This window comes from Hoplias malabaricus, chromosome X2 (assembly GCF_029633855.1).
Source record: "Hoplias malabaricus isolate fHopMal1 chromosome X2, fHopMal1.hap1, whole genome shotgun sequence".
Taxonomy (NCBI): Eukaryota; Metazoa; Chordata; class Actinopteri; order Characiformes; family Erythrinidae; genus Hoplias; species Hoplias malabaricus.
Genome location: NC_089819.1, coordinates 41,107,506 through 41,132,222, shown reverse-complemented (window position 1 = coordinate 41,132,222; position 24,717 = coordinate 41,107,506). Strand labels below are relative to the sequence as shown.

The 24,717-nt window shown below is 39.5% G+C and overlaps 1 protein-coding gene across 1 annotated transcript in view; it reads left to right on the top strand.

The window, feature by feature from the left end:
* LOC136676248 (low-density lipoprotein receptor-related protein 1B-like) overlaps nucleotides 1–24,717 on the top strand; it is a gene marked incomplete at its 5' end in the record, with an annotated part of 218,771 nt that overhangs the window by 81,055 nt on the left and 112,999 nt on the right. The window contains 10 exons of the mRNA XM_066653107.1: nucleotides 1,364–1,564; nucleotides 2,617–2,862; nucleotides 4,903–5,100; nucleotides 7,459–7,663; nucleotides 9,185–9,349; nucleotides 10,745–10,989; nucleotides 18,085–18,216; nucleotides 19,928–20,155; nucleotides 20,336–20,510; nucleotides 24,019–24,113. Of these exons, the coding sequence (XP_066509204.1) occupies nucleotides 1,364–1,564; nucleotides 2,617–2,862; nucleotides 4,903–5,100; nucleotides 7,459–7,663; nucleotides 9,185–9,349; nucleotides 10,745–10,989; nucleotides 18,085–18,216; nucleotides 19,928–20,155; nucleotides 20,336–20,510; nucleotides 24,019–24,113 (1,890 nt within the window). The remainder of the gene's footprint in view (nucleotides 1–1,363; nucleotides 1,565–2,616; nucleotides 2,863–4,902; nucleotides 5,101–7,458; nucleotides 7,664–9,184; nucleotides 9,350–10,744; nucleotides 10,990–18,084; nucleotides 18,217–19,927; nucleotides 20,156–20,335; nucleotides 20,511–24,018; nucleotides 24,114–24,717) is intronic.

Below are 24,717 nucleotides of genomic sequence, written 5' to 3'. Positions count from 1 at the left end.
ATAATAAATTTGTTTTCTAGGAGTTCAAGGTCCCTCTCTTTTGGGCTTATTATCACAGAGAGATGATTTAAACATTGCACTGGCTATAAAAATGCCTCCAAGACACGTCGTGGGTTATCACCTTTGAATTTATGAGGACGGGAAATCAAACATTCTGAACGTGAAGTGTGGACAGTGGTGGAGTTTGATGTAAACAGAAGTGGCTGTGTAAATCCCTGGCTCAGGTTTAAAGGGCAGCTTGGCTTAAATCTCTCTAGAGACGCGAGACAATCTTTCTTCACATCGATTTTACGCCGCTTAGCGCAGATGAGTGTAATATCGGAGATTGAATGGTAAACAGAGGGGTTTCACAATCTGGACTGAACAGTTTTGTGGTTGTGCTATGATGTGCTATCATCGCAGTGTAATTTACACTATGTTGAAACAGTAGCTGAAAGGGGAGATAGGGGACTTCTGATACAGCCCTGACTCAGGCCTTCAGCTAAATGGACTAACCTTAACTGCAGCACATATATCTGCACTTATTTAGAATCATAATCCTGGGGCTAGATTCCAGAGCCTGAGAGTGATGTATGCACTAGGTGGAGCCGTGGCCGTGACTAGTGGGGGTGTGTTTATGGAGCCTAGTTCAGGGTGTATTACTCTTACCTTGAGCCAGGTAATCATAGTGTAATTGCTTTGTATCAGGGGCAAAGCCATAGAGCCCAGGCTTTTTTCTCTGAAATAATGCTAGTGTTTGTGAAACTGCTGTAAAATACAGGATAAACCCCGAGGCTCTGGATATATGTTTTTTTTCTACCTTAAATAAATAAGTGGCCACCAAAGCTCAAAGCTCTCCTTGGATCATTTCTGATTTACAGTGGCTCCTATCTCCATGGCTATGTTTACATGGCTGCAAGCCAGCGTCAGTCATGCAGCGTTGCAGTTTTAGAATAGTTATGTAATAACACATTCAATACTGACTCACTTTCAGAGTCATTAGCCTTTAAAGCAACATTATGCAGTATTTTACCTTAAAATTGAATCTTCAAAATTATTGTGATGCTTCACTGACCTAAATAAGAGAATAGGGTCTCTGTCTTTGAGAGTAGGAAAACCAACCTCCCTATAATGCCACCCCCGCCCCTTAAGGTTAGTCAGTGCTGTAGGGGAGCTCAGGTTCCTTTAAAATACTGCCTCTTTTTTCATCTGTTATTGGAAATGTTAATATCTAGATAAGACCCTGCTTTCTTTTATCTTCCTTTTGCTCAACTCTAACATCCTCTTCAAAATATTGTTTCTTGTGGATCTTATATCTGATTTTATATATGGGGAAAACATATATAAAGTAAGTGTGTGTGTGTGTGTGTGTGTGTGTGTCTAGGGAGGTGTATCTCTCGGAGCTGGGTGTGCGATGGTGATCAGGACTGTGAGGATGACTCTGATGAAGAGGAGTGTGTGTTGGCAGTGTGTAAGCCCCCCCTGTTCTCGTGTGCTAATGACTCATCTACCTGTCTTCCACCGGAGAGGATCTGTAACGGCCGGAGAGACTGTGCTGACCATTCGGACGAGGGGCCATACTGCGGTGAGAACACACACACACACACACACACACAAACATGTATGTTTCTGATTAACTCCTCTATCAGCAAAATGCTGTCAATCCCTCATAAAGGAATCCTAGGCCTAAGCTTGGATAGGTGTGGGTGTCTCTTTGTGCGTCTCTCTATCTTTCTCTCTGTATGTTTTAATGTGGGTCAACACTGCCGTATGCGATATTATTGCCCCAAAGTACTTAACTTATCCTGATTCTTGTGCTACACTCCTAACTGTCACCTGGAACTGGCCTGAACGCTTCCATTTGAGGCTGCTCCACGACTCTGTGCTGGTGGAGGCAGACAGACTTTGATAGCTGAATGATAGGTAGCTAGATGAGATCTCAAATTCGCATTTCCCCATTTCACAGCCATATTTCTGGCATAGATTTTGCATATTGCCTCATTCAAATTGCCTGGCTCTCCTTTTCATTTGGTTGAAAGCCGAAATGCTCCCAAACTGGCAAAGGTTGCATTTGGTTCTGCGGCTAGGTTTGCTGCCATTGTGTCCATTTTATAAAACAAAGACTGGCACCTCAGCGGTTCAGTCGCAGCAGTCCAGATGTCAACAGTTGGGGGGAAATTACACTCTTAAGCTTTTTTTAAAATTAGATTTCTTAAACAAATTTATTTGATATTCATGGCGTACACTACAGTTTAAAAGAAGAAAGACCATGCGGAAATAGTGGAGAACATATATACATATGTATACGTAGCAGTGGTGATGGTTGCTAGCCATTTCCTGCATTTGGCTGGTCTTCATTGTTTAATGCCACAGCCCTACTCTCTCTCTCTCTCTCTCTCTCTCTCTCTCTCTTTCTGTTGTATTAGATTGTGTGTCTATTCATGGATTGGGCTGGAGTCTCCCCTTTTTGAAATTTTATTTCTCAGATAGATGTTTTTATTTGATGTAATTTTCTCTTTCTCTCTCTCTCTCTCTCTCTCTCTCTCTCTCTCTCTCTCTCTCTCTCACACACACACACACACACACACACACTCTCTCTCTCTCTCTTTCTCTCGTTCTCACTTTGTACCCCTCCAGGTGACTGTATGGTGGATAATGGGGGCTGTAGTCATGAGTGTGTGATAGCTCCAGGTAAAGGTGTGCTTTGTGTGTGCCCGGCGGGGCTGCACCTCTCCGCTGATGGACAAACCTGTGGTCAGTTGGATGTGTGTACGGCTCACCTGCGCTGCTCTCAGGTTTGTGAGCAGCACAAACACACCGTCAAGTGCTCCTGTTATTCTGGCTGGACTCTGGAACCAGACGGAGAGAGCTGTCAGAGTACAGGTAACATACACTAATACCTGCCCCCACACACATTAATATTTACACACACATACACACACTGATAAATACTAAAGTGTATTTACACACGTTAATACACACACAGACCGATATACACACTAGTATACACACTCTTACAGTTGACAGAACACACATCAGTGACATCAGAAGGAGTCACTTCATTTGAGTGTGATTCGAGTGAGTGAATGGAATGAGAGTTCAAATGAAGTCAAGGTTTGAGTCAAATCATAAGTCACTGGGATAGAAATCCAAGTCGACTCAGAGTCAGAGTTGAGGGAAGTCACAAGTTCAGATCGAGTCATGTGTAGGGCTGGGCGATATAGCTGAAAAAATATATTACGATAAAACATTCGATTTTAACGTTAAGTAAAGAACCAGAAAATGCTGAATTTAAACGCTTTATTTTATATTTAACCATCTTAGTTATCCATTCAAATAAAAAAATATATAACTACAAATAAAAAATAAGGTTAAATAAAATGTAACAAATATGTGCACTGTAAGAATAATGTACACATATACAGTCATAGTAAAATTTGAGGCAGATTTACCTAGGATTTGTAAGATGGAACCAACAATGTAACAACCTCTGAAGCTCAGTAAACAAAATGAGACAAACGTTGTGGTGTTGACCTAACACCAAGATGTAATAAACGATATTAAAAGACAATAGCTTTGCAGTACACAAACATTTTCTGAAAAATAAATGTAAAATCAATTTATTGACTTATAAAAGTGCTTGTGGTATGGGACAATATAGCAGGGCTTAACCGCGCTGAGAAGCTTTCAGAAACAAGGCTTTTCCACCACACCAAGTGGAAGCATATATTTAGTAATGTAGTATGCTAGTGTGTGGGTTATGTCCTTGTACCGTTTGGATGTTGTGTCATACGGAATTGACTCTGAGTACCTCTCAAGCCTGGACTGCCTTGGGTTGTTTCTTAAGATGATGTAGCAGATGTAGGTCGTGGCTGACGACATGTTGCTGTAAAGGATGGAAAAAGCTAAGGTGATAAATAAACATTTGTTGTATTCCTGCTGCTGAGCAGACTTGTCCGTTTTTATTCACATTTCCCTCAGCGTCTGCACTCATTTTCTCACTCATGCTGTTTCTGTATTCGTCATGTCCAAGATGCAGCCGAGTGATAAATGTGTTGAATGACGAGGAGGGGCAGGTTTGGGGTGTGTTCATGAAGCCATACGCTGTGTATTCATTATGCGCTTTCCTTGTGATTTGCATTTAATGCATTTAAGTTAAAGGAAACTCTGAAATGCCCTTTTGAATGTTTTTCTTTCAGCTGTTGATGATGTGTCTATTGCGATCGGCATAAGGCAAATTGCCTTTGTTTTATGGCCCAGGTCTAGTCATGAGTCATAAAATAGGAGTTGAGTCACATTAGGAATCATCTTTTTTTTTTTACTTGCTGGAACTCTTGAGCTGCTTTGACATTTTGGTTCCACTTAAAAAAACATAAAATACAACATTTCAATAATTAACTCGTAATATTACAAGAAAAAATCTGATCTTGGTGAAATTCTGTTATGAGAATGACATCATAATATAATGTTGTCATCAGTATTCTGATAGTATTAGAACTTTAAACTGCCATGTTCCTTTAAATCAAATGATTATATTCTCCAATTTTACAATATTATTATTATTATAAAAGATTTATTCTTGAAACGTGATGTAATTCACATATTAAAATGTCTGACTTAATATGTGAAAACATCTGCTTTCTCTTTAAAGCACTGTATGTAACTCTTCACACTGTGTGAAAATTTAACAATGGATGAACAATGACTCAGAATCTGAATCGCTTTACATTATTGTTACTACATTTCTGTCTTGTCCTGTACAGTTACCGTTTCTGCAATGCATATTTTTAGATGTGAAGCACCTCATGGGACAGGCTGAAAGCTTACTTACTCACAAGGGGGGTTACTATTCAGTGCTTCACATCAAAGACGGTGCGGATATAAGTTTTCATATTAACCCATTTGTTTGTGTTTTTGTCTCAGATCCGTTTGAGCCGTTCGTGATGTTCTCGATCCGCCATGAGATCCGTCGGATTGATTTGAGGAGTGGAGATTACAGTCTTCTGGTTCCATCTCTGAGGAACACAATCGCTCTGGACTTCCACTTCACTGAGAGCCTGCTGTACTGGACTGATGTGGTGGAGGACCACATCTACCGAGGGAAACTCTCCGAAAATGGAGGTCATTAATCTAATCAATTAACTTAATGTACCATGTCAACATTGCTAATGTTTCAGACCAGTTCCCGAGACCATACAGTCCCAAGCTGCAAAATGAAGCCTGTCTTCGGGTGATCATCAGTGTCTGTAGGATGGAAATTATAACCTTTATGAAAAACAAAATGTTAAAAATGTCAAGTGTTTTAAAAGATGCTACTGGACACAAAAAAGCAGATTTTTGGCAAAAATCTATCATATTTATTGGGTGGATAAATGTTCTTAAAGGAACACTAGGTAAGATTTGATATTTCTGCTTCTGGGCTCCCCAGAAAGGGGTGATTTCCTACCCTACTCTAAAGGTTACATATTGCAGTTTTTGCAGTTCTGGGCCCTAAGTAGCAGTGACAGAGGCTCTGTTCTCCCTGTAGGTCAGTGAAATATCACAATGATTTTGAAGTTGTAATTTTAAGGAAAAACACTACCTAGTGGTCTTTTAAATGACTTTATTCTGACTCAAGTTAAACGTTTTGTGAGTCTTAAAATTGTCATATGGTGAGTTCATTTCCAAAGGTTTTAGCCCAACCAGTTTAAATTGATTTTAAAAAGAGTTTTCTGCTCAGAATGTAACACCAGTGATTGGGCACCCTGACAAAACCTAGCTTATTTCACTCATGGCTTTACTACCATGTTAAAACTAAAGAGAAAAAGCTGTGTGAGTGTCCTCTGTGTGCTCGGGTTTCCTCCCACGGTCCAAAACCATAGGCTGGTAGGTGGTTTGGCGACTCAAGTGTTCATATGTGTGAGTGTGTTAGCGTGTGGTGCCCTGGATTAGACTGTCACCCTGTCTAGGGTGTGTTCCTGCCTTGCACCCATTGATTTATGGGACCCACCGCGACCCTGAACTGGATATGTGGCTACAGACAATGAACGAAATGAGAGAAATGGTACAAAAACAATAAAATGTAGGATATTGACACTTTACTATTTATATTCGTTTATGGATAGAATCTATAAATATATGGATTGAAGAAATATATTAAAGAGGGAGATTCTCTCTTTTTCTCTCTCTCTTTCTCTTTCTCACTCGCACTCTCTCACTGGTTAATATTTCAGTTCAGAGATAATGGCACCCAGATGGAGGAGGAGAGTTTAATGTTTCATGGAGCTCCAGAGACCCTACTGGAGCGCTGTTGGCTTTTATCGCTTCACTAGGACCATGTCTGCAGGGGCAAACTAACTCAAAATAACACCAAAATACTTTAGACGGGATCTACAAACAAAGCTTAGAGAGCTTTTGTACGGAGGAACAAAAACAAAATGAAAGAAGGAGTTTCAAAATGAAAATAGAAGAGTGGCAGGAATGTGTGTGTGCTGTGTTTAGAGCCAGATTTGTTTCGTTTCTTTTGTGTTTTGTCTAGAAAGCAGATCAAGGGTTTGTTTCAAGCTTTTAATTCTTTCTGATCAAAAATGTGTCAATATTGTTCTACGAAATGTATGAGTATGTAAACATTGTAAAAATATGTCATACTCTGCTCACTTTAAACAGCAAAAATAGACCCTATATGAATTAGTTGATTTTGTGATGTCACAAAAACATATTTACATATTTGCATCTAATCAATTTTCAGCATTTTAGGGTTCATGAAAGTATAAATTTATAGAGTGTGTTCCACCCTGGACTGCCAGAGGGCATTCAGAACTCATTTAGATCATATACATCCTCCTCAAGACCAGGGCTGGCCCCTTCCTGGGACCCTTCAATATGATTTGCATTCCCCCTTCATATGCCTCAATGTGTTTTGCTCTACTGTCGCCACTATCATCACAAAAGTTGCCAGGTCCATGAATTTTAAGGGATATTAGGCTTTTACTGTGAGGTTGCTTTTAAATGTCTGTAGTTGGATGTTGTGGCTTTTGGGATTGTTTCTAAAGTTAATTGGGCTTGTTCAATGATCCGGTCTCTTTCCAATATACCTGTTTAATAAATAGATAAACTGCCTGTTTGTCTGTTTGAAAGTGGTTTATTTGTCAGCCAGCCATAATTGTTTACTATTTAAAATCTGTTAGGTGAGATCACGCCACTATGCCCACGTTTAGTGTGCTGTCGACAGGCCATTCTTGGTTATTACTTGTTGACCATACTACGCGTAGCTTTAAAATTACAGTAATTTGGCATTATTGTTTCCTGCAACACAATGATAAAATTACATTTACCCCCCTGCAAAAGACCAGCTGTTTTGGAGATGCTCTGACTAAAAATATATTGTGACCATCACACTTGCCTAAAATCCTGGTGATAACTTTGTGTTTCTACTTTGTGTTAAGCTGTTTTCCACTATGTTAAGCACCATATTTTCAACCTTGTTTCTCTGTTTTTAAGGTGTCTCAGGGGTAGAGATGGTAGTTGAGCATGGTTTGGCGACGCCCGAAGGTCTGGCCGTTGATTGGATCGCGGGGAATCTTTACTGGATTGACAGTAATCTGGACCAGATCGAAGTGTCCAAGCTAAATGGTGACTTACGGACCACTCTCATTGCTGGAGGAATGGAGCATCCTCGCGCCATTGCTGTGGACCCTGGACAAGGGTGCGTATTCAGACACATGGCTCATAACCCTTAAATGCAAAGTTATTTTTATCAATCTGCCATAAATGTACATTGCCTATCTATTCAAATACAACTACATAATTACACAGTGATAATTTACATTTGCATCCCTTTGTTTCTATATGCCATTAATTTTATAAGTTCTACTACAGACTATAGTCCATATGTTGCTCTGCATACTGTGTTAGCTCCCCTCACATTTCTTCAATGGTCATAACCTCCACAGACCCCTAGGATACTGCCCATGGGAGACAGGAAGCTGGATATTACTAGTTGTTGGATTTCATTAGACATCTGTAAATTTACATTTTATTTATCCTGCCAGAGAATGAAAAACGGACACACTAACATAATTATCTTATCATAAAAAATGAATGGGATCTGTGTCCTGTGTCATGATTACATTCTTTAAACGTAAACCTCTTTACATTTCAATGCAGTAGACACTAAAAACTCTACATTTAACAGTTAGTAGATGGAAATAGAGACATTTTATCACAATTTCTTCCTCACTAGCCGTAAATAGACCGATCTTATGTTAAAGCGGTCTGTCGGGAGACTGTATTCATGATCATCTTTAAGTCCATGTTTATGTTGTTGCTGTAAGCTAATGCCAATTGGTTAGTTAGCTCTTTGGCTACTTAAATTGAGCTCACAGTCACTCTACTGTGTGCAGCTTTGCGAGTGATGAACACTTTAATTACATTATGTTGCATGTAACACTGCATAATGTCCTTTGCATAATATCAGATGTAATTTTTTAAATAGTTTGCTAACAGCTAAATTAGCTTGTAGGCTAATGCTCCAGACAGATCTCTCCACTGCTGAGAAACACACCAGTTACACATACCTTATTAAGCACAAATCATTTCACAGCTCTGCATTCCCAATCTTGGTCGGGACAGTGCATGTCCTGAAATGCATCCCAACTGGAAGCTGACCAGTACTTTTTAGCCACCGCTCCCTCAGAGTCTTTTCAAAAGGCAACAGAATGACTGCCTGTTTGCGTGCCATTGCACCGTCAATTGCAAAGGGATCTGATTGGCTACACATAAGCTAGTGCAGGAGCATGTTTGGGGTGTTTACATAAATCCAAACGGTATATGTTTGTGTTCTTCTGGTGGTTTACATTTAACACATTTAATGAAACTATCAAATGTTCTGTTGAACATTTTTCTTCTTATTATTGTTTACATATCTATTGTAATACATATTGCTATAGTTTTATTGCCCAGTATAGCCAGAGGTGCAAAATTCTCTCCTGCTTTTGGGTATGGCATTTATTCATTCCCCAAAATACAATTCCATTGCTCCACAGCACTGTTCTGAAGATTCATACACCTCTGGCAGACACTTTGCATTGGCCTTGGTAACGCATTGTACTATATTTTCTTGCTTTTTCAGGTTTTCTGTTTTTCTGCAGTACTTTTAGCTGAGTTCACTTTTAATAAAGAACTGTGTGTAGTGTGCAGATTCAGATGCAGCCTGTGTTGTCTTCAGAGCTCTGTTCTGGACGGATTGGGATGCCACCTTTCCACGGATTGAGGGAGCATCCATGTCTGGGTCACAGCGACACGTGGTGTATAGGGACATGGAGGTTGGGGCGTGGCCTAATGGACTCACCCTGGATCACATGGAGAGGAGGGTTGTGTGGACAGATGCGAGGTGGTACACGCATGCACACACACACACACACACACACACACACACACAAACACACACAAGAGAGCATCTGTCCCCTTAAAGTTTAATAACATTGTAAAAAAGCAGAGAGAGAGAGGATCATTTCACTTTATGTTGGCATCCATTAAGTCTCTATTTCACTCTCTCTCTCTTTCTCTCTCTCTCCCTCTCTCTCTGCTCCTCTGTTTCTCTCTCTCTCTCTGCTCCTTTGTTTCTCTCTTTCTCTCTCCCTCTTTCTCTGCTCCTCTGTCTCTCTCCCTCTCTCTTAACTAATCTTTTTCTTCTTTCTCTCCACTCTCTGCCTTCTCTCCATCACTTTTTCTCTTCTCTCTCTCCCCTCTCTCTCTCTCCATCTCTCTTCCTCTCACTGTTTTTTTTAATGATATATTTAATAAATATATGATGAAGACTGCCTCTAGAACAAAAGTCCAATCCCTCAAATATTGTACCATGTAATATTTAAGTCTACATTCAGGTTGTGACTTACTGAATTTCAAAAAGTAACAAAGTGTGTTTCGTGGTGGAGGAGTTGAGTTCATTAATATTCGGACGATGAAATTTAGCCGTCTGAGGAACAATCGGATCGATCAGGGTCTCTGTTTAGTCTCGGCTGTAATCAGATTACACTCTCTCTCTCTCTCTCTCTCTCTCTCTCTCTCTCTCTCTCTCTCTCTCTCTCTTTCTCTGTGAACTCTAACTCTTATCAGGAATCGATGTGTCTTGTCCTAGTCTCACTGACGGATGAAGCCCTGAATGCAATATGAATGTGAATCTGTGGAGTTTTTAATGTGAATCTGTGGAGTTTTATTATGTGTTTGGACACTGTTTTATCATCTACAATTGGAGACACTTAGAAACATGTTGCAAAATACTCACACAACGTTCAGTGTGTGAGTTCAGTGTATTTTTTAGTTCTGAACTGGAGATACAAGGCTAATTAATTAAAATATAATGATAATAAGTTCAACTGGAAAAACATTTAATGAAAGTGATCAGAACAAAAACATACCCATGTGAAACAAAGTGGTAAAAAGTGGTTGGTTATGGATTTGTGTAGTGCCACAGCCAATCAGTGTTGAGCTGAGCAAACAGAATTAGCAATAGTTCTGTTAGTTAGTTCTGTTAGTTCTTAGTTAGTGTTCTCTTCCAAGCAAGTAAGTGTTATATCATGAATTAAATAGCCATTTTTAAGCAGTTTGAGTTCTACTCTAAGCAAGTGTCGAGCTAATCTAACCGCATTAGTAGTTAGGGTTCTCCTCCAAGCGTGCTGAGCATAAATGACTTTGTGTGGCATGAACAAACGCATTATGATAATAAAAAAAAAAGTGGATATAAAGTGGAAAAGTGATGATATTGATTACCCTCCATCCCCCTCAGGTCTGATGCAATTTACTCTGCTCTGTACGACGGCACCGGAGTGATCGAGATCCTCAGAGGTCATGAGTTCCTGTCACATCCCTTTGCTGTGTCCGTGTTCGGGGGCAGTGTGTTCTGGACAGACTGGAGGACCAACACTCTGACCAAGGCAAGCAAGTGGACCGGTGCCAACGTAACAGTGATTCAAAAGACCAGCGCCCAACCCTTCGACCTGGAGATTGTCCACCCCAGCCGCCAGCCACAGAGTGAGAAAGAAATCTTTGATTTATGCTGTAAATTTTTACCTTTCAATGCTGAACGTCCACATATTTTACTCAAATCAGTTCTTAATCCTCTTTCCCAGAGATCTGGGTTAAATAGTCATGTTAATTTAAATTAAAGTAGGTCCTTACATAAGCCTTCAAACTGCAAACATTGAAAGATCTGAACATTCGTGAACAGTTGTTTAAAATTGAGAGCCGTGGTAAAAAGAGAGCTGAGCCATTAAGTTGATGTACATCTCCACTCTCACCTATGGCAGATATGGGGACTCGAGTCTGAGACTTGGACTCAACAGTGACTTGAGACTTGATTTGAATCTTGCTTTCAAAAGACTCTGATTCAGCTTAGACTCGAGATTTGGGATTCGTGAACAATCTTTGTGTAATAATGTATTTATTATTATTATTATTATTATTATTATTATTATTATTATTATTATTTTCTTAATGTATATCTTTTGTGTTTGTTTGGTGACCTGCCATGACCTCCCCTCCCTGCCATGTGCAACAGCTTGCGCACAGCTACAGATATCAGTACTGACCACGGCAGAAGCAAATTCACCCGCAGGAGCTGAGCATTTTGACATTAAATTTGGTTACAAAATATACTCCTTTATTAATAAATTAATAATTGGTGTTTATTAGAAATAAACAGCCCCTTTAACAATAAACTAATGTCCACTTGCAGTGGCGTAGCCCAAACTGGTCCAAAGTCGACTCAGCCAAGTGCTAATTTTCCATGTGAGAGTTCACGCATGAAGCACTCTCCGTGATTGTTCCACAGTACTGTGAATCAAACTCTGAGTAAGAGCACAAGGCAACCGCAGCTTTCTTGACCTATGGTCATGAGTTCTTGGTAATGACTGAAAAAAGATACAAGTGGATAAAATGATTTTTTTTTCTGGAGGGTTGCTGGACATATTCTTTGTAATGGGGTGAGGGGAGTCTGTTGAGAGGGTTCCAGCATCTGATAAGGAGTGCCTCCTTGAAAGCTCCCACTGCAGGTCTACCAGACACAGACAAATGGAAGGCCATGGTGTGAAACTTGGATTAGATGATTTCACTCATTATAAAGGTGTGTCTACAGTTTTTAGACATAAAGTGTAGATTAGGACTTGCTTCTGACACTGAGAACAGCCTTATATGTTCCTAATGTGGAGGACAAACCAGATTTAGATCAGAATTGTTATCAGAACAAATTGCAGATGGCTAATCCACCCCACCCAAGCACACAAACAAACAAAAACAAATGCAAATATCCCGCTCTCTGGTGCATGCCATAAATATTCACACATGGCACATTGGGTTGTGTTTATAATGAATAAAACAACTAGTAACCACAGCAAAGCAGTATACACAATACCAGTGTTCTTATAAAATGTATATCCAATTAATATATTTTCTTAAATTATTCAAACAAACAGTATAATGAGGATAAATGTCTTGTTCTGATTGGTCTAAAATTATACAATTTTGCATAGTTTATAGTTAAACCCTGGATGCAATGTTATCTTTCATTCTTACCAAATATACACTGAATGATAACTGGATTAGGAACACCTACCTTGTTTCTATACTCATTGTCCATTTTATCAGCTCCACTGACCATACAGGAGCACTCTGTAGTTATACAGTTACAGCCTGTAGTCCACCTGTTTCTCTGCATACTTTCATATCCCCATTTCACCCTGCTCGTGGTAGAACCACCACAGAACAGGTATGATTTGAGTGCTGACTCGTTCTCAGCACTGCAGTGACACTTACGTGCTGCACTGTAAAAAAAAAAAAAAAAAAATCTGTAAAATTTACAGTAAAAAAACGGCAGCTGTGGCCAGAATTTCACCGTAAAATATACGGTCAAAATGTATATGACATTACAGTATTATTTTTGACAATCGTAAATTTGACAAGAACAGTTTTGTTTACAGAGCAGTATGGTGGCGCAGCAGGTAGTGTCACACTCACACAGCTCCAGGGACCCACTCCGGGTGACTGTCTGTTTGGTGTGTTCTCCATGTGTCAGTGTGGGTGCTCCGGTTTCCTCCCACAGTCCAAAAACTCAACAGTCCAAGTGTCCGTAGGTGTGAGTGAATGTGTGGGTGTGTGTTGCGCTCTGAAGGACTGGCATCCCCTCCAGGGTGTATTCCCACCTTGTGCCCAATGATTCCAGGTAGGTTCCGGACCCACTGCGACCCTGAACTGGATAAGCGGTTACAGATAATAAATGAATGAATTAATAAATGTTTTGTTTACAGTACTTTTCTGTAAAAAAATAAACAGATTTACACCATAAAAAGCCCATAGTATTTACAAATAAAAAACAAAAAAATATTATTTTGCCATAAAATTAATATGAAAATATTGTGACTAATGAGAGAAGATATAGTCATACTGCATATATAGCCATATTTAGATATAGCCATAACGCATCCTATATTCAGCCCTTAAAAGGAGATATTGACGAAAGGAGCAAAGAAATGTGTGGTATCTGGGTGCTACACTCCAGAACGGGCTGATGGTGAACTTTCCTGACCAACACACATCTCATCACAACATGCACAGAAACACAAACAACACACACAAAAACACAAAATAATCACCCCAATGCAACCCAAAATCAAAAAGTCTCAAAGACAGAGAAAAACAAAGAAACTTTGAAAATCACAGAAAATGTGAAGCTGCAAGGCATGCTGGGAGCTCCCTAATGAGTCTCAGCTCCTCCCAGTCCTTGGCCATATGTACCACCCCTAATGGTTTGTGCATTTAACAATGAAATAAATATTTTTTACAGTAAAGAGTTGTATAAATTAGTGTTGTGGCTGATGAATGTATTTATGGTATTTCACTCTTACAGAAACCTTCAACCTTTTTAGAGTTTACTGTCATGGTCTGTCATGGTTCTACAGTTTTTCACCGTAAACTTTACAGACATTTTTTAGTGTTGGTTAGTGTGTGTTGTGCTGGTACAAGTGGACTAGACACAGCCGATTCTGTTCAGGTGGACTACGTTCTGTAATTGTAGAACTGCAAAGTGCTCCTGTATGGTCAGTGGAGCTGATGAAATTGACAATTTGAGTCAGTTTTTCATAAACCTAATTCCCTACCCCCTAATCCTAAACACCAGTTCCAACATATATTTATGCTCAGTCTTAAATCTAAATCTGACCCTGATTCTAATCCAAAACATAATCAAACTCCAATATCTAAAATTTACTCTGGCCTTCTTGCTAAACTCCCAATCCTAACTCAAAACCAAAAACCTAGTCATAGACGCGGTCCTGACCATCGCTTGGTAAAACAACCCTGGCACGTTCTGCCTGGTCACAGCCATTGACGAACTTCAGACTAATAAACCTGTTGGATTCTTGGGCCATCTGCTGGATGGATTTTCTGCAGATTTCTTCTCGTTTCTTTCTTGTGAGGTCAGCACTAATGTAAAAGCATTTGAAATCCAGCAGTGTATTATCCATAGAGGACTTTTCCACGATTATAGCCATCAGAGCTCAACTGGAATTTGATCATGGAGCTCCTGAGATTGGCCAGCTTCTGAATGATGTCATGCCACATTTCCGCAACTAATGAGTGTGCCAAGCCCGTACAGGGCTGAAACTTTAGGAGTACTGGCCAGATGCATGTTGCGCTGAGTGAGTTGTTTCTTCCCACAAAGTCCCTTTAATCACATGCCTGCCATGCTGAGTAGAAGGTTAAGTACTTTATTGTTCCCAATATTGTAGATACCTCTCAGGTGCCAGGGAAGGTCTGCATAATCCAAGTCACATTTCATGCTCCCTCTAAAAATGGCAAGCATCCAAGGAAGGAAAATATGTGCTAAATTTGTGTTAAAAGGTGATTCAAAAAGCACTGTGCAGTAGTCATGCCGTGGAGGAGGAAAACTTGGAAAACTCCTCACTACATGCAGCCCCATAGTTATGGTCTGTGGAGTTCTAAAAAGTAACCAGAGAGCTCACTGGTTGAGATAAACCTGTGTGAAACCCTCATCCCATAATTTAATATCAGTAAAAACCTAAAGCAATCTAGGCCCTAACTCTAACACTATTTTTAAACTCAACCCAAACCTAAACCCTATATTAGGTTTCTACACCTTCTTCTTTGTTCTGCTTTTAATTCAATGTCTTCCTTTGGGTTCTCCCTGTTTAGTTTTGATCCTCATGTGTTTTCTGTTGTTTACTTAGCCGTATGCTCCTGCCCCCTTGGGTGATTCCATGCCATGCCTTCCTCATTTGTGCCATGTGATTCGTTTTCACAGGTGTCTCTCATTTCTGTCTGTCAGTCCCTTATCAGGTTGTCTGTTTTGGTTTGTTTTGGAGGGGGGGGGGGCATTTGTGATTTAGTTTTATATTTTTTGAGTTCTTTGTCTCCAAGTCCTTGTTTCTAGTTTTCTCATTTGTTGCCTTTCTTCGTGGTTGGTCTATTCATCCTAGTTATTCTCATGCTTGTAGTCCTTCTGTGTTTCTAGTTTGTCTGTTGTGGTTTACTCATAAAGTTTCACTGTTCCTTGTTTATAAAATTTCTTGTTTAATCTTTCAATATAGTTTCTGTGTCTCTTCACCCAGCAAGTGTTTTTGGGATTCCTGCTTTGTTTCCATTGTCTGTTTTATAGCACAGCCCTTGTTTACTTCTCTTTCTTTCTGTCTCTGTTCAGTGTTACATTCTGTCTATCCTGTTCAGTCCTGTTTAGTGTTTTTATTTCCTAGCTTTAGAAGCCTTTAGTTCAGTGTGTTCAGCTTTGTGTCACTTAGTTGTTTGCGTTCTCTGTTGTTTATGTTATTTTGTGTTTATTTTTTCCTTCTCACGCTCAGTCTGGTTCCTGTTCGTGTTCTGTGTTAATTCTGTTTAAATAAGACAACTCTCCATATACCTCCTTTCCTCCATGTTCCCCGTTCATGACACGCTAATTTACTCTTTAATACTAAGGCAAATATGTGCTGGAATTAATTTACAGTTGTCTGAATTTTGGCCTGTACGACTTGGTATGAACCAAACTCAAAACAGCCTCAAACAAAAAAAGCCTTGGAACAGCTATGAATCAGCATTCCTCAATGAATTTTTTGTTGTTCTTTTGAGAGGAGATGAGCATAAAGGAACATGAGCCAAGCGTTTCTAGCTTCCGTAACGTATCCCTTGAAATTGTTTAATGGAATTAATGCAGCCTTTGGGTGCGGGCGTGTGAACTAACTGCCAAAAATGTCCAATAAATAAAGGGAATTGGATCATTCTGCCTCCAGCAAGGGGTCTCAAGGGCCTTCTCTCTTCCAGCTGCTCACAAACTCGGCAGATTTCATCATCTTTAATCTGGACACTTGGAGAAGAGTGGAATTACAGCTGTAATTGTATTAAAAGTGTTTTTTTGCTGTTAAATAATGATTCTGTAAATGTGATAATTCCAAAAGCTTTGGAATGAGCACTCACTGCATTGAAATAAATAAAATAACATTTATATAATAAAGATAAATATTATTGTTCCAGCACACAGCTGTGTAGTGACGTAAAAATATACACAATATGCTCACAGTATTCTGGACACCTTTTCAAGAGTGAATTCTGCTGTTTTAAAGTGCACCCATAGTATAATATCCACAGAAACATTAGCCTGTGGAGCAGTAGGACCGTGTTTGCTGGAGTAATGAAACTAAATCCAATAGCGTGCATGTTATCAACTCATTTTTCAGATATAAGCAGTGCTCCAGTGGAAAGAAGCCTGTGTTGTAACATGTCCGATTGTATTAGCCATGTTTATATTCATTTATAACATTGTTTATGTTCTGTTTTTGTTGTTTTATTTACTTTTATAGTTCTGGATAAGGTTGAATCCGTTCTTCTGGCTCTGGCCAGCTGTTTATCATGAGGAAATCTACTTTCAGTCCACTATCATTTCTTCCAGAGCATCTAAAAACCCTAAACATTTTAGCCTCCTCTTACGGCTATTACTGTCCACTTGTCCAAATCATTTAGCACCGGACATAAAGAAGAGAACAGCCCCATTCAGCCTGAAGTGACCTGACTGTTTATCACATTACTTTATTACATTTACAAACCTCTATTGAGCGCATGACCATTAAGCAGTAAGCTCCTTTCTGAAAACGACAGGATATTATAGAATGCACTGAATTTTCTTTTTTATTTTTTATACCACTTCATTTTTATTCATTCTTTCTGAAAGGGTCTGCTGTCGAATACGTCATTCTGAAATTTGTTCTGAAGGCTCATTAATAAACCAAAATATTTTTTCTATTATCATTTAAACATAGCTGCTGGTCTGTGTGAAAACGTCATGATGAATGGACCAATAGTCTCCAAAATTAAACCTGGATTAAAAATTACTTGGAATTAAATCTTTTTATAATGACTTCTTAATATTGAAGGTTAAGAAGGTTTTTTTTTCCTTTCCCCTGTGATTTTTGAGATACATGATTTCTTTGGACAGCTTCCACAGATGCAGCTGCCAAGACCCCAAGTTACCCTGAAATTCGGAACAGAATGCTTTAGTGAGAAGAAACCAGGAGGAACGGGGTGGCCTTGCCCTTAAGCAAGGGAGTGCCTCACATCCTGAGGATCCTGAAACCAACTTGGAGGAACAGGGCAGCCTTGCCCTTAAGCGAGTGAGCACCATGTACCCAGCCGAATCAGAACGAACAACTTCAAACTGACAACCACCAGCTCAGCAGAAGTGATATGTGAATGGAGTTTTCTTATTTGGTAGAGCTTCGTTTCATGCTGAGCATTTCCAGTTCACATACCACCTATGGCGAGGTAATGGTTGTCTCTTAATATTGCACTTTGGGGTTCTGCAGTATGCAACGACACTTCCCATTGCTTAAGGGTCAGGCCGCCCTGTTCCTCATGGTTTTCCCCTCACCAGGAATGTCTTTTCCAAGTTTCTCAGGGTCCAGCAGGGGGGGAAAAAGAAAAGGAAAGATAGGACAAAAATGGATATACAAGGTTTTTACACAACAATAATGTCTCTCTCTCTCTCTCTCTCTCTCTCTCTCTCTCTCTCTCTCTCTCTCTCTCTCTCTCTCTCTCTCTCTCTCTCTCTCTCTCTCTCTCTCTCTCTCTCAGCCCCTAACCCATGTGAAGCCAATGGAGGGAAAGGCCCCTGTTCTCACCAGTGTCTGATTAATTATAATGTCTCTGCCTCTTGTGCCTGCCCTTATCTAATGAAGATATCCACAAACAACCGTACATGCTCAGGTGAGCCGCACCCTCCATTACACCCACACAAGTGAGCCACACCTTCAGTTACACCTGCCCAGGTGAGATGCATCCACATTTGTAGTTACCCAGGCTAGACACACCCCATATTTCACTTGCCCACATGGCTCAAACACCCTGTTGATTCTGCCCTGTTGAGACAGTCCCCCCCAATTATACATGCCTAGTTGAGCCACACCGCCATTGCACCTGCTCAGGTGAGACACACCACAAGTTGTACAAGAACAATGCACACTCAGCCTCAATTTCTAAAGTAAGCCCCACCAGCTAAGTGAAATATGCATCTGAAACAGACCTAAACATTTCAGCTACACCCCTGTTTGTAATTTCACAGGAAAGCCAAAAATCCAAGAGTACATGCTAAGGTGTATGGTTCTATAGATTTTTACCATAGCATTACTGTAATAGATTTTTTAGCTGATCACATAGAATAAGTGACATTTTTAGAGTATTTTTTCTAAGTCTAATAGAGTTGAGTAAAAAAAAAAAGCTGTTGGACCAGTTCCAGCGGGTCTCTAGAGAACCCAGTGACCTAGAACTTGAGAACCCAAGGGAACTGTGGTTCATTTGAATTTCCTGTTCTTAAAAGCTTTCAGAGGTCAGAGGAGGACAAACCTCAGCAGAGGAGAGAATAGAAAAGAGAATGAGCATAAAAAGAGAAAAAACTGTTAAATACAGCCGTGTGTTTCTCAGTAAAGAAGAACAAATGCCAAGGGAATTATGCCCAAGTGGGAGAACCCAGGAGAATTATTCTATTCTGTGACCTGTTAACCTCAAAACGTTAGAATACCATCTTCAACACTCCTTTCAGTTTGAACCCAGTGTATATGCAGCAGATACCTGAATGCAGACGTGCAGTATATACAGTCTTCCAGTTTTGTTTTCTTTTGTTACTAATATTTTCAACAATGAGACATAAGTCTTTTAGCAAATAAATATATACAATGATTCTAAAATTTTACAACCACAATTTAAACGCAGTAGAAAAAGCTGTAGAAAATGAAGAAATATTACAATTCATTTCTAATAAAAATGATTATCTCACATGCCTCACATTTCAAAAGGTAGTAATAAAATATATGTAGGTAACTGGACAAAAACATTGGTGTAAATTGTCAAATCTTTAAATATTAATTTTAATAATATTTAATAATGGGCGGCACGGTGGTGCAGCAGGTAGTGTTGCAATCACACAGCTCCAGGGACCTGGAGGTTGTGGGTTCGAATCCCGTTCCAGGTGACTATCTGTGAGGAGTTTGATGTGTTCTGCCTGTGTCTGCGTGGGTTTCCTTCGGGTGTTCTGGTTTCCTCCCACAGTCCAAAAACTCACGTTCATAGGTGGATTGATGACTCAAAAGTGTCCGTATGTGTGAGTGTGTGAGTGAATGTGTGTGTGTTGCCCTGTGAAGGACCAGGGCCCCCTCCAGGGTGTATTCCTGCCTTGCCAATGATTCCAGGTAGGCTCTGGACCCACCGTGACCCTGAAATGGATAAGTGGTTACAGATAATGAATGAATGAATAAATGAATGAATGAAAAAGATATGAATGAATGAATATATATGAGGTATATTTCCAAATGTAGGCTTAGGCTAATTAAAGAAACATGCAGTAACATATCCACAGCTTTCATATTAATCCATGCTTTTCTGTGTTTCTGTGTGTGGGTGTGTGTCGGTTTTTGTGTTGTAGTGGTGAAGAGGTTCCTGCTGTATTCTCGGAGATCAGAGATACGAGGTGTTGATCTAGATAACCCCTACCTCAACATCATCACTGCCTTAACAGTTCCAGATATAGATGATGTCACAGCCATGGATTACGATGCAGCAGAGGAGCGAATATATTGGGCTGACATTAAAACTCGGATGATTAAACGAGCATCAATTAATGGAACACGATTAGAGACACTTGTTACCACAGGTACAGTATGACAGACTTCAAAACGATACAGTACAACCGATTAGATTTCATTAGAAAATCTAATTCTCATACTGAGAAAAGGAAACAGACCCCAAAAGAGACGACCGAATAAAGAATATAGTGTTGCACTGGTGTGGTAACAATGGACTGATCTGTAATATCTGTTGTCTGTCTTTATAGATGTGTTAAATGTGCGAGGGTTAGCAGTGGACTGGTTGTCCAGGAACCTGTACTGGATGAGTTCGGACAGTGATGAGACTCATATAAACGTAGCTCGACTGGATGGATCTCTCAAAACTACCATTATCCACAGCATTGACAAACCCAAGGGCCTGGTTCTGCACCCAGCAAGAGGGTAACTCTTTAAATATCATACTGTACTCATTCCTCTCAGTTTACTACACTCCCGTTCTTTTTGGAAGACACTTTAAAAAAATACTTAAAGGAACCCTAGGTAGTATTTTTACCTTAAGATTACAGCATCAATACAATTGTGATACTGAGTTGTATTAGGGAGAAAAGAGCCTTTGTTGTAGCTACTCTGAGCTCAGCGCTGCTATGTAACTTTTGGAGGAGAGTAGGAATCCACCCCTCCATCCTGACTTTAGGTGTTGTAAAAGTGAAATACACACTGTGTCTTTATGGGAGCCCAGGATAAAAAATACCAAATTTGACCTATTGTTCCATTCAATTTTAAAAAACTTTTTTTGGGGGGCATTTTAACCTAAAATTTAATCCATTGCAAGGAGAGACCCATTTCTGGCTGTTGAGTCTATATTTAAATTTGAGGATGCTCAGTGGTCTACCCTATGAGAAGTGTATTATTCATGTTATATTTTTTGGTGGGCTAGGGCTGGACAATTATTCAATATCAATACATATCACAATATAAAATGTTTCAATAAACATGATGTTTTTTTTATATTCATTTTCAATATTTCATTAAATATTATGTATAGCATCTGACACTTACTAACGGTCATTACACTAGTTAATTGCACTCAATTTTAAAGTTAGTTTAAATATATTCATATTGACAAAGCCAAGAGGTTGTTGTTTGATGATGTCATGTTGCTTTCAATTCTTGGCAGATATTCTTTGGCTTTTTTAATGTTTTATTGTACTTATTAGTATCGGAATTATATCATATTGACAGAAATTAAGAAATATATTGGGATATAAATCTTGGCCATATTTGGCCATTCTTGTTTCTCCACACATTTTCAATTTTCTCAGCTTCACTGAACATATAAGTGCACTTTGTAGTTTTACAATTACAGACTTTAGTCCATCTGTTGCTGTGCATACTTTGTTTGCCCCTATTCACCCTGGTCCTTAGTAGTCAGGACGCCTAAAGAACCTCACCAATGAGCAGGTGATATTTCAGTGGTGGATCACTCTCCGTGCTGCAGTGACACTGATGTGGTGGTGGCGTATTAGTGTTTGTGGATCAGACACAGCAGTGCTTTCTTGAGTTTTTAAACATCTCAGTGTCACTGCTGGACTGAGAATAGTCCACCAACCAAAAATAGCCCGCCGACAGCATTCTGTGGGCAGTGTCCAATGACCACCATTGAGGGACTAGAGGATAGCCAACACAACAACAGATGAGCTACTGTCTCTGACCAAATAATGCCTGCTTTGTGGTAGTCTTGTGGAGATCCTTACAAGGCGAAAAGGGGAAAACAAACCATGCAGAGCAACAGATTACAGTCTGTTAACCACAGTCTGCAATTGTAAAATTATATAGTGCACATATATGTTCATTGGAGCTGATAAAATGGACAGTGGGTGTAGAAACAAGGAGTATTTCCACGTAGAAATTCATCAAAACATATCAGTCAACTGGTGGGACATAAACGTTTGCATACAAATGCAGACAAACCTGTATAAAACCCTAAATTACTCATATCTTTAATATGAAGGCTGTATAGTTTCATACTGGAGCTTTTGATGTTAATTGCTGTCGGCCTGTTGGTCATGGATTTGATTACTGAGCTCTGAAATGTGTATGTGTGAATGCGTGTGTATGTGTGTGAACTCAACACACAGTCACTCACAAGGCTTATTAAAGCTGGCAGAACAGATATGCTCGTTAAGGCGCTCTTAACGAGCCAGCACCGGGCAGCAGCCAATCAAATGCCAGTATTTATCTTCCTCTGTTTTTGCCGGTCAGTGACAGACGGCTCATTTGCATACATCACAAAGGCAAAGGAACTATTGTTTACACTGCATTTAGCGTTTATAATATGCCTGCCGTTGCTGTTATGTTGTTTGAATTCTGTTTTTTATTATTTTGGAAGATTTGTCCAGATGTTAATGGCTCCTTAGATGTTTCTGAAAGTCATCCATCACTTAGAATTACACAAGATGCCCGATATATGTGGACGAATATGAAAGATTTATTCCTTATTTGGCTTCCCTGCAGACGGAGGCCTGTTATTTGTTGGAGCTCCTTTTGTTTTTGTATTCTCCACCTTAAAACTTAAAAGCTCTACCTTCTCAACCATAACAGTAACTCGCAGTGAGCCGCATCGTTCTATCATCTGTTTACATGTAAACATCACTTGGTAGAGCGTGAATAAACAGCAGATTGCTGTAGGGATGAGTAACCATGTATATGCCCACGCATGTGAATGAAACATATGGCAGCGCGAGTGAGGTCATATATAAGGTTGTTTGTTTACATAGTCCTGTACATTATATCATGAATTGAACCAATAGAAATGCTACAAAAGATCTTGGAATTAATCCATTCTGCATTGACTTACAGTAATTCTTCTTGTCTGAGAAAGCTTGGAACATTTCTGTGAGGATTTGATGGCACCTACAAGAGTATTAGGTCAAGTAGTCTGGATCTCAAATTTTTCCAGAGGTATTGGATGGAGTGAGAACATCAGCCCAGAGAACATAGTTCCACTGTTCCGCAGCCCAATGTTTGGGTGCTTTTTCCCCAGTGGCGGACTGATGAAGGACAAATATAATCCTTCAGAGAGACTAGGGTAATTGTACATTTTCAAGTTGTGCATTGGTCTGTTTCAGAAGGAAAAGCTTTTAAAAAATCAGTTGTGGTTTTTAACATGAAAAACATATACTTTATATGTGTTTTAATTGAAAACAGCATAGATTCATCATATAATGCCATCCATGCCACCTCACTTCCATTGTGATCTAATAAAGTAAAAAAGCATGAGGAAAAGGGAGCACTTTTAATGGCAAAGGGGTCCTCTGAGTCGCAAATCTTTTTGTTTTGTTTTGTTAGGGTTTTGTTGTTGTTGTTGTTTTTTCCCCCTGTTCTTCAAAGCAGATGTCTAGTGAGGGTGAAGTTTCAGATCTTCACATTTTCAGAGGTCCAGTGGTTGCCCAAAGGTCCAATTGTGCTTTGAGCTTAGTACCAGGTCCTGAAAGGTGTTTCTTTTTTTTTCTTACGTTCAAATGAGCATCTAGCTGCAAAGCCTCCTAAATGATCCACTTCAGTATCTGTTTGTTGTTTCACATAAAAACATCTAACTAGCAACTCACTTCGCTCACTGAAATGAACTATAATTAAACTTTGATGGTGATAAATAATTGATTTATTCATTCATTTGATGGCAGCATGGAAATGACACTGTCACACAGCTGCAGTGTCTTGACCTCCAGTGTGTTGTGGGTTCAGACCACATCATTGGGCATGGAAAAATTAGGATCATGTGCAGATGCTCCAGAGTATCCCACTTTCATTTCATGTTTTTCTATTGAGAGTCTAAACACTGGGTTGGCAGAGGGTGTTTCTTAAATTAGCAGTATTTAATCCTTAAATCTTTAATATATATACTCACTCACTGTTGAACTCACTGTTATGTTTGTTTGTTTTTCCACAGGAAAATGTACTGGACTGATGGAAACACCATAAACATGGCCAACATGGACGGCAGCAACAGCAAGATCCTCCACCAAAACCAGAAAGAACCCGTCGGTAGATACATACAGCTATACACTATATGACCATCAAATTGTGCACACCTTATCAAACATTTCTTGTGAAATGAAGGGAATGTATTATGTAATTGTCATAGAAAAGCATGACATGGAATATGACTCTTAAGCTCAGGTTCACATAAGCCTAATACCGCCAGACTCAATGCTAAGAGTCTTCCAGATCAGTGGATCAGTGGAACTGTGTTCTCTGGAGAGATGGACTTTATTCAATATCTGTGGGACAATGCCAGAACTTGCTCATCCCACATCAGTACCTCAGCTCACTAACGCTCATGTGGCTGCTGCTTAGATCCTCATAGCAATGCCAGCAGTGTTCTTTCATCTATTGACTGGCAGAGTAGTTATAGAACAGACTTCTGAGTGAATAAGTCCCTTCATTTCAGAAGAAACAGTAGATGAGCAGGTGTCCAAATACTTTTTTTGTTTTTTGTTTATGTTTTTGTGACTTCTTTTTTTATCACAATATGTGATATTATATTTAGCTACATATCTTAGCGAGCAGATGTTTAGTGGGTGTATTTCTTGTGTTCCTTACACAAACAAAACAAACAACAAACCTAAGGAAAGCAGGAGGCGTATAA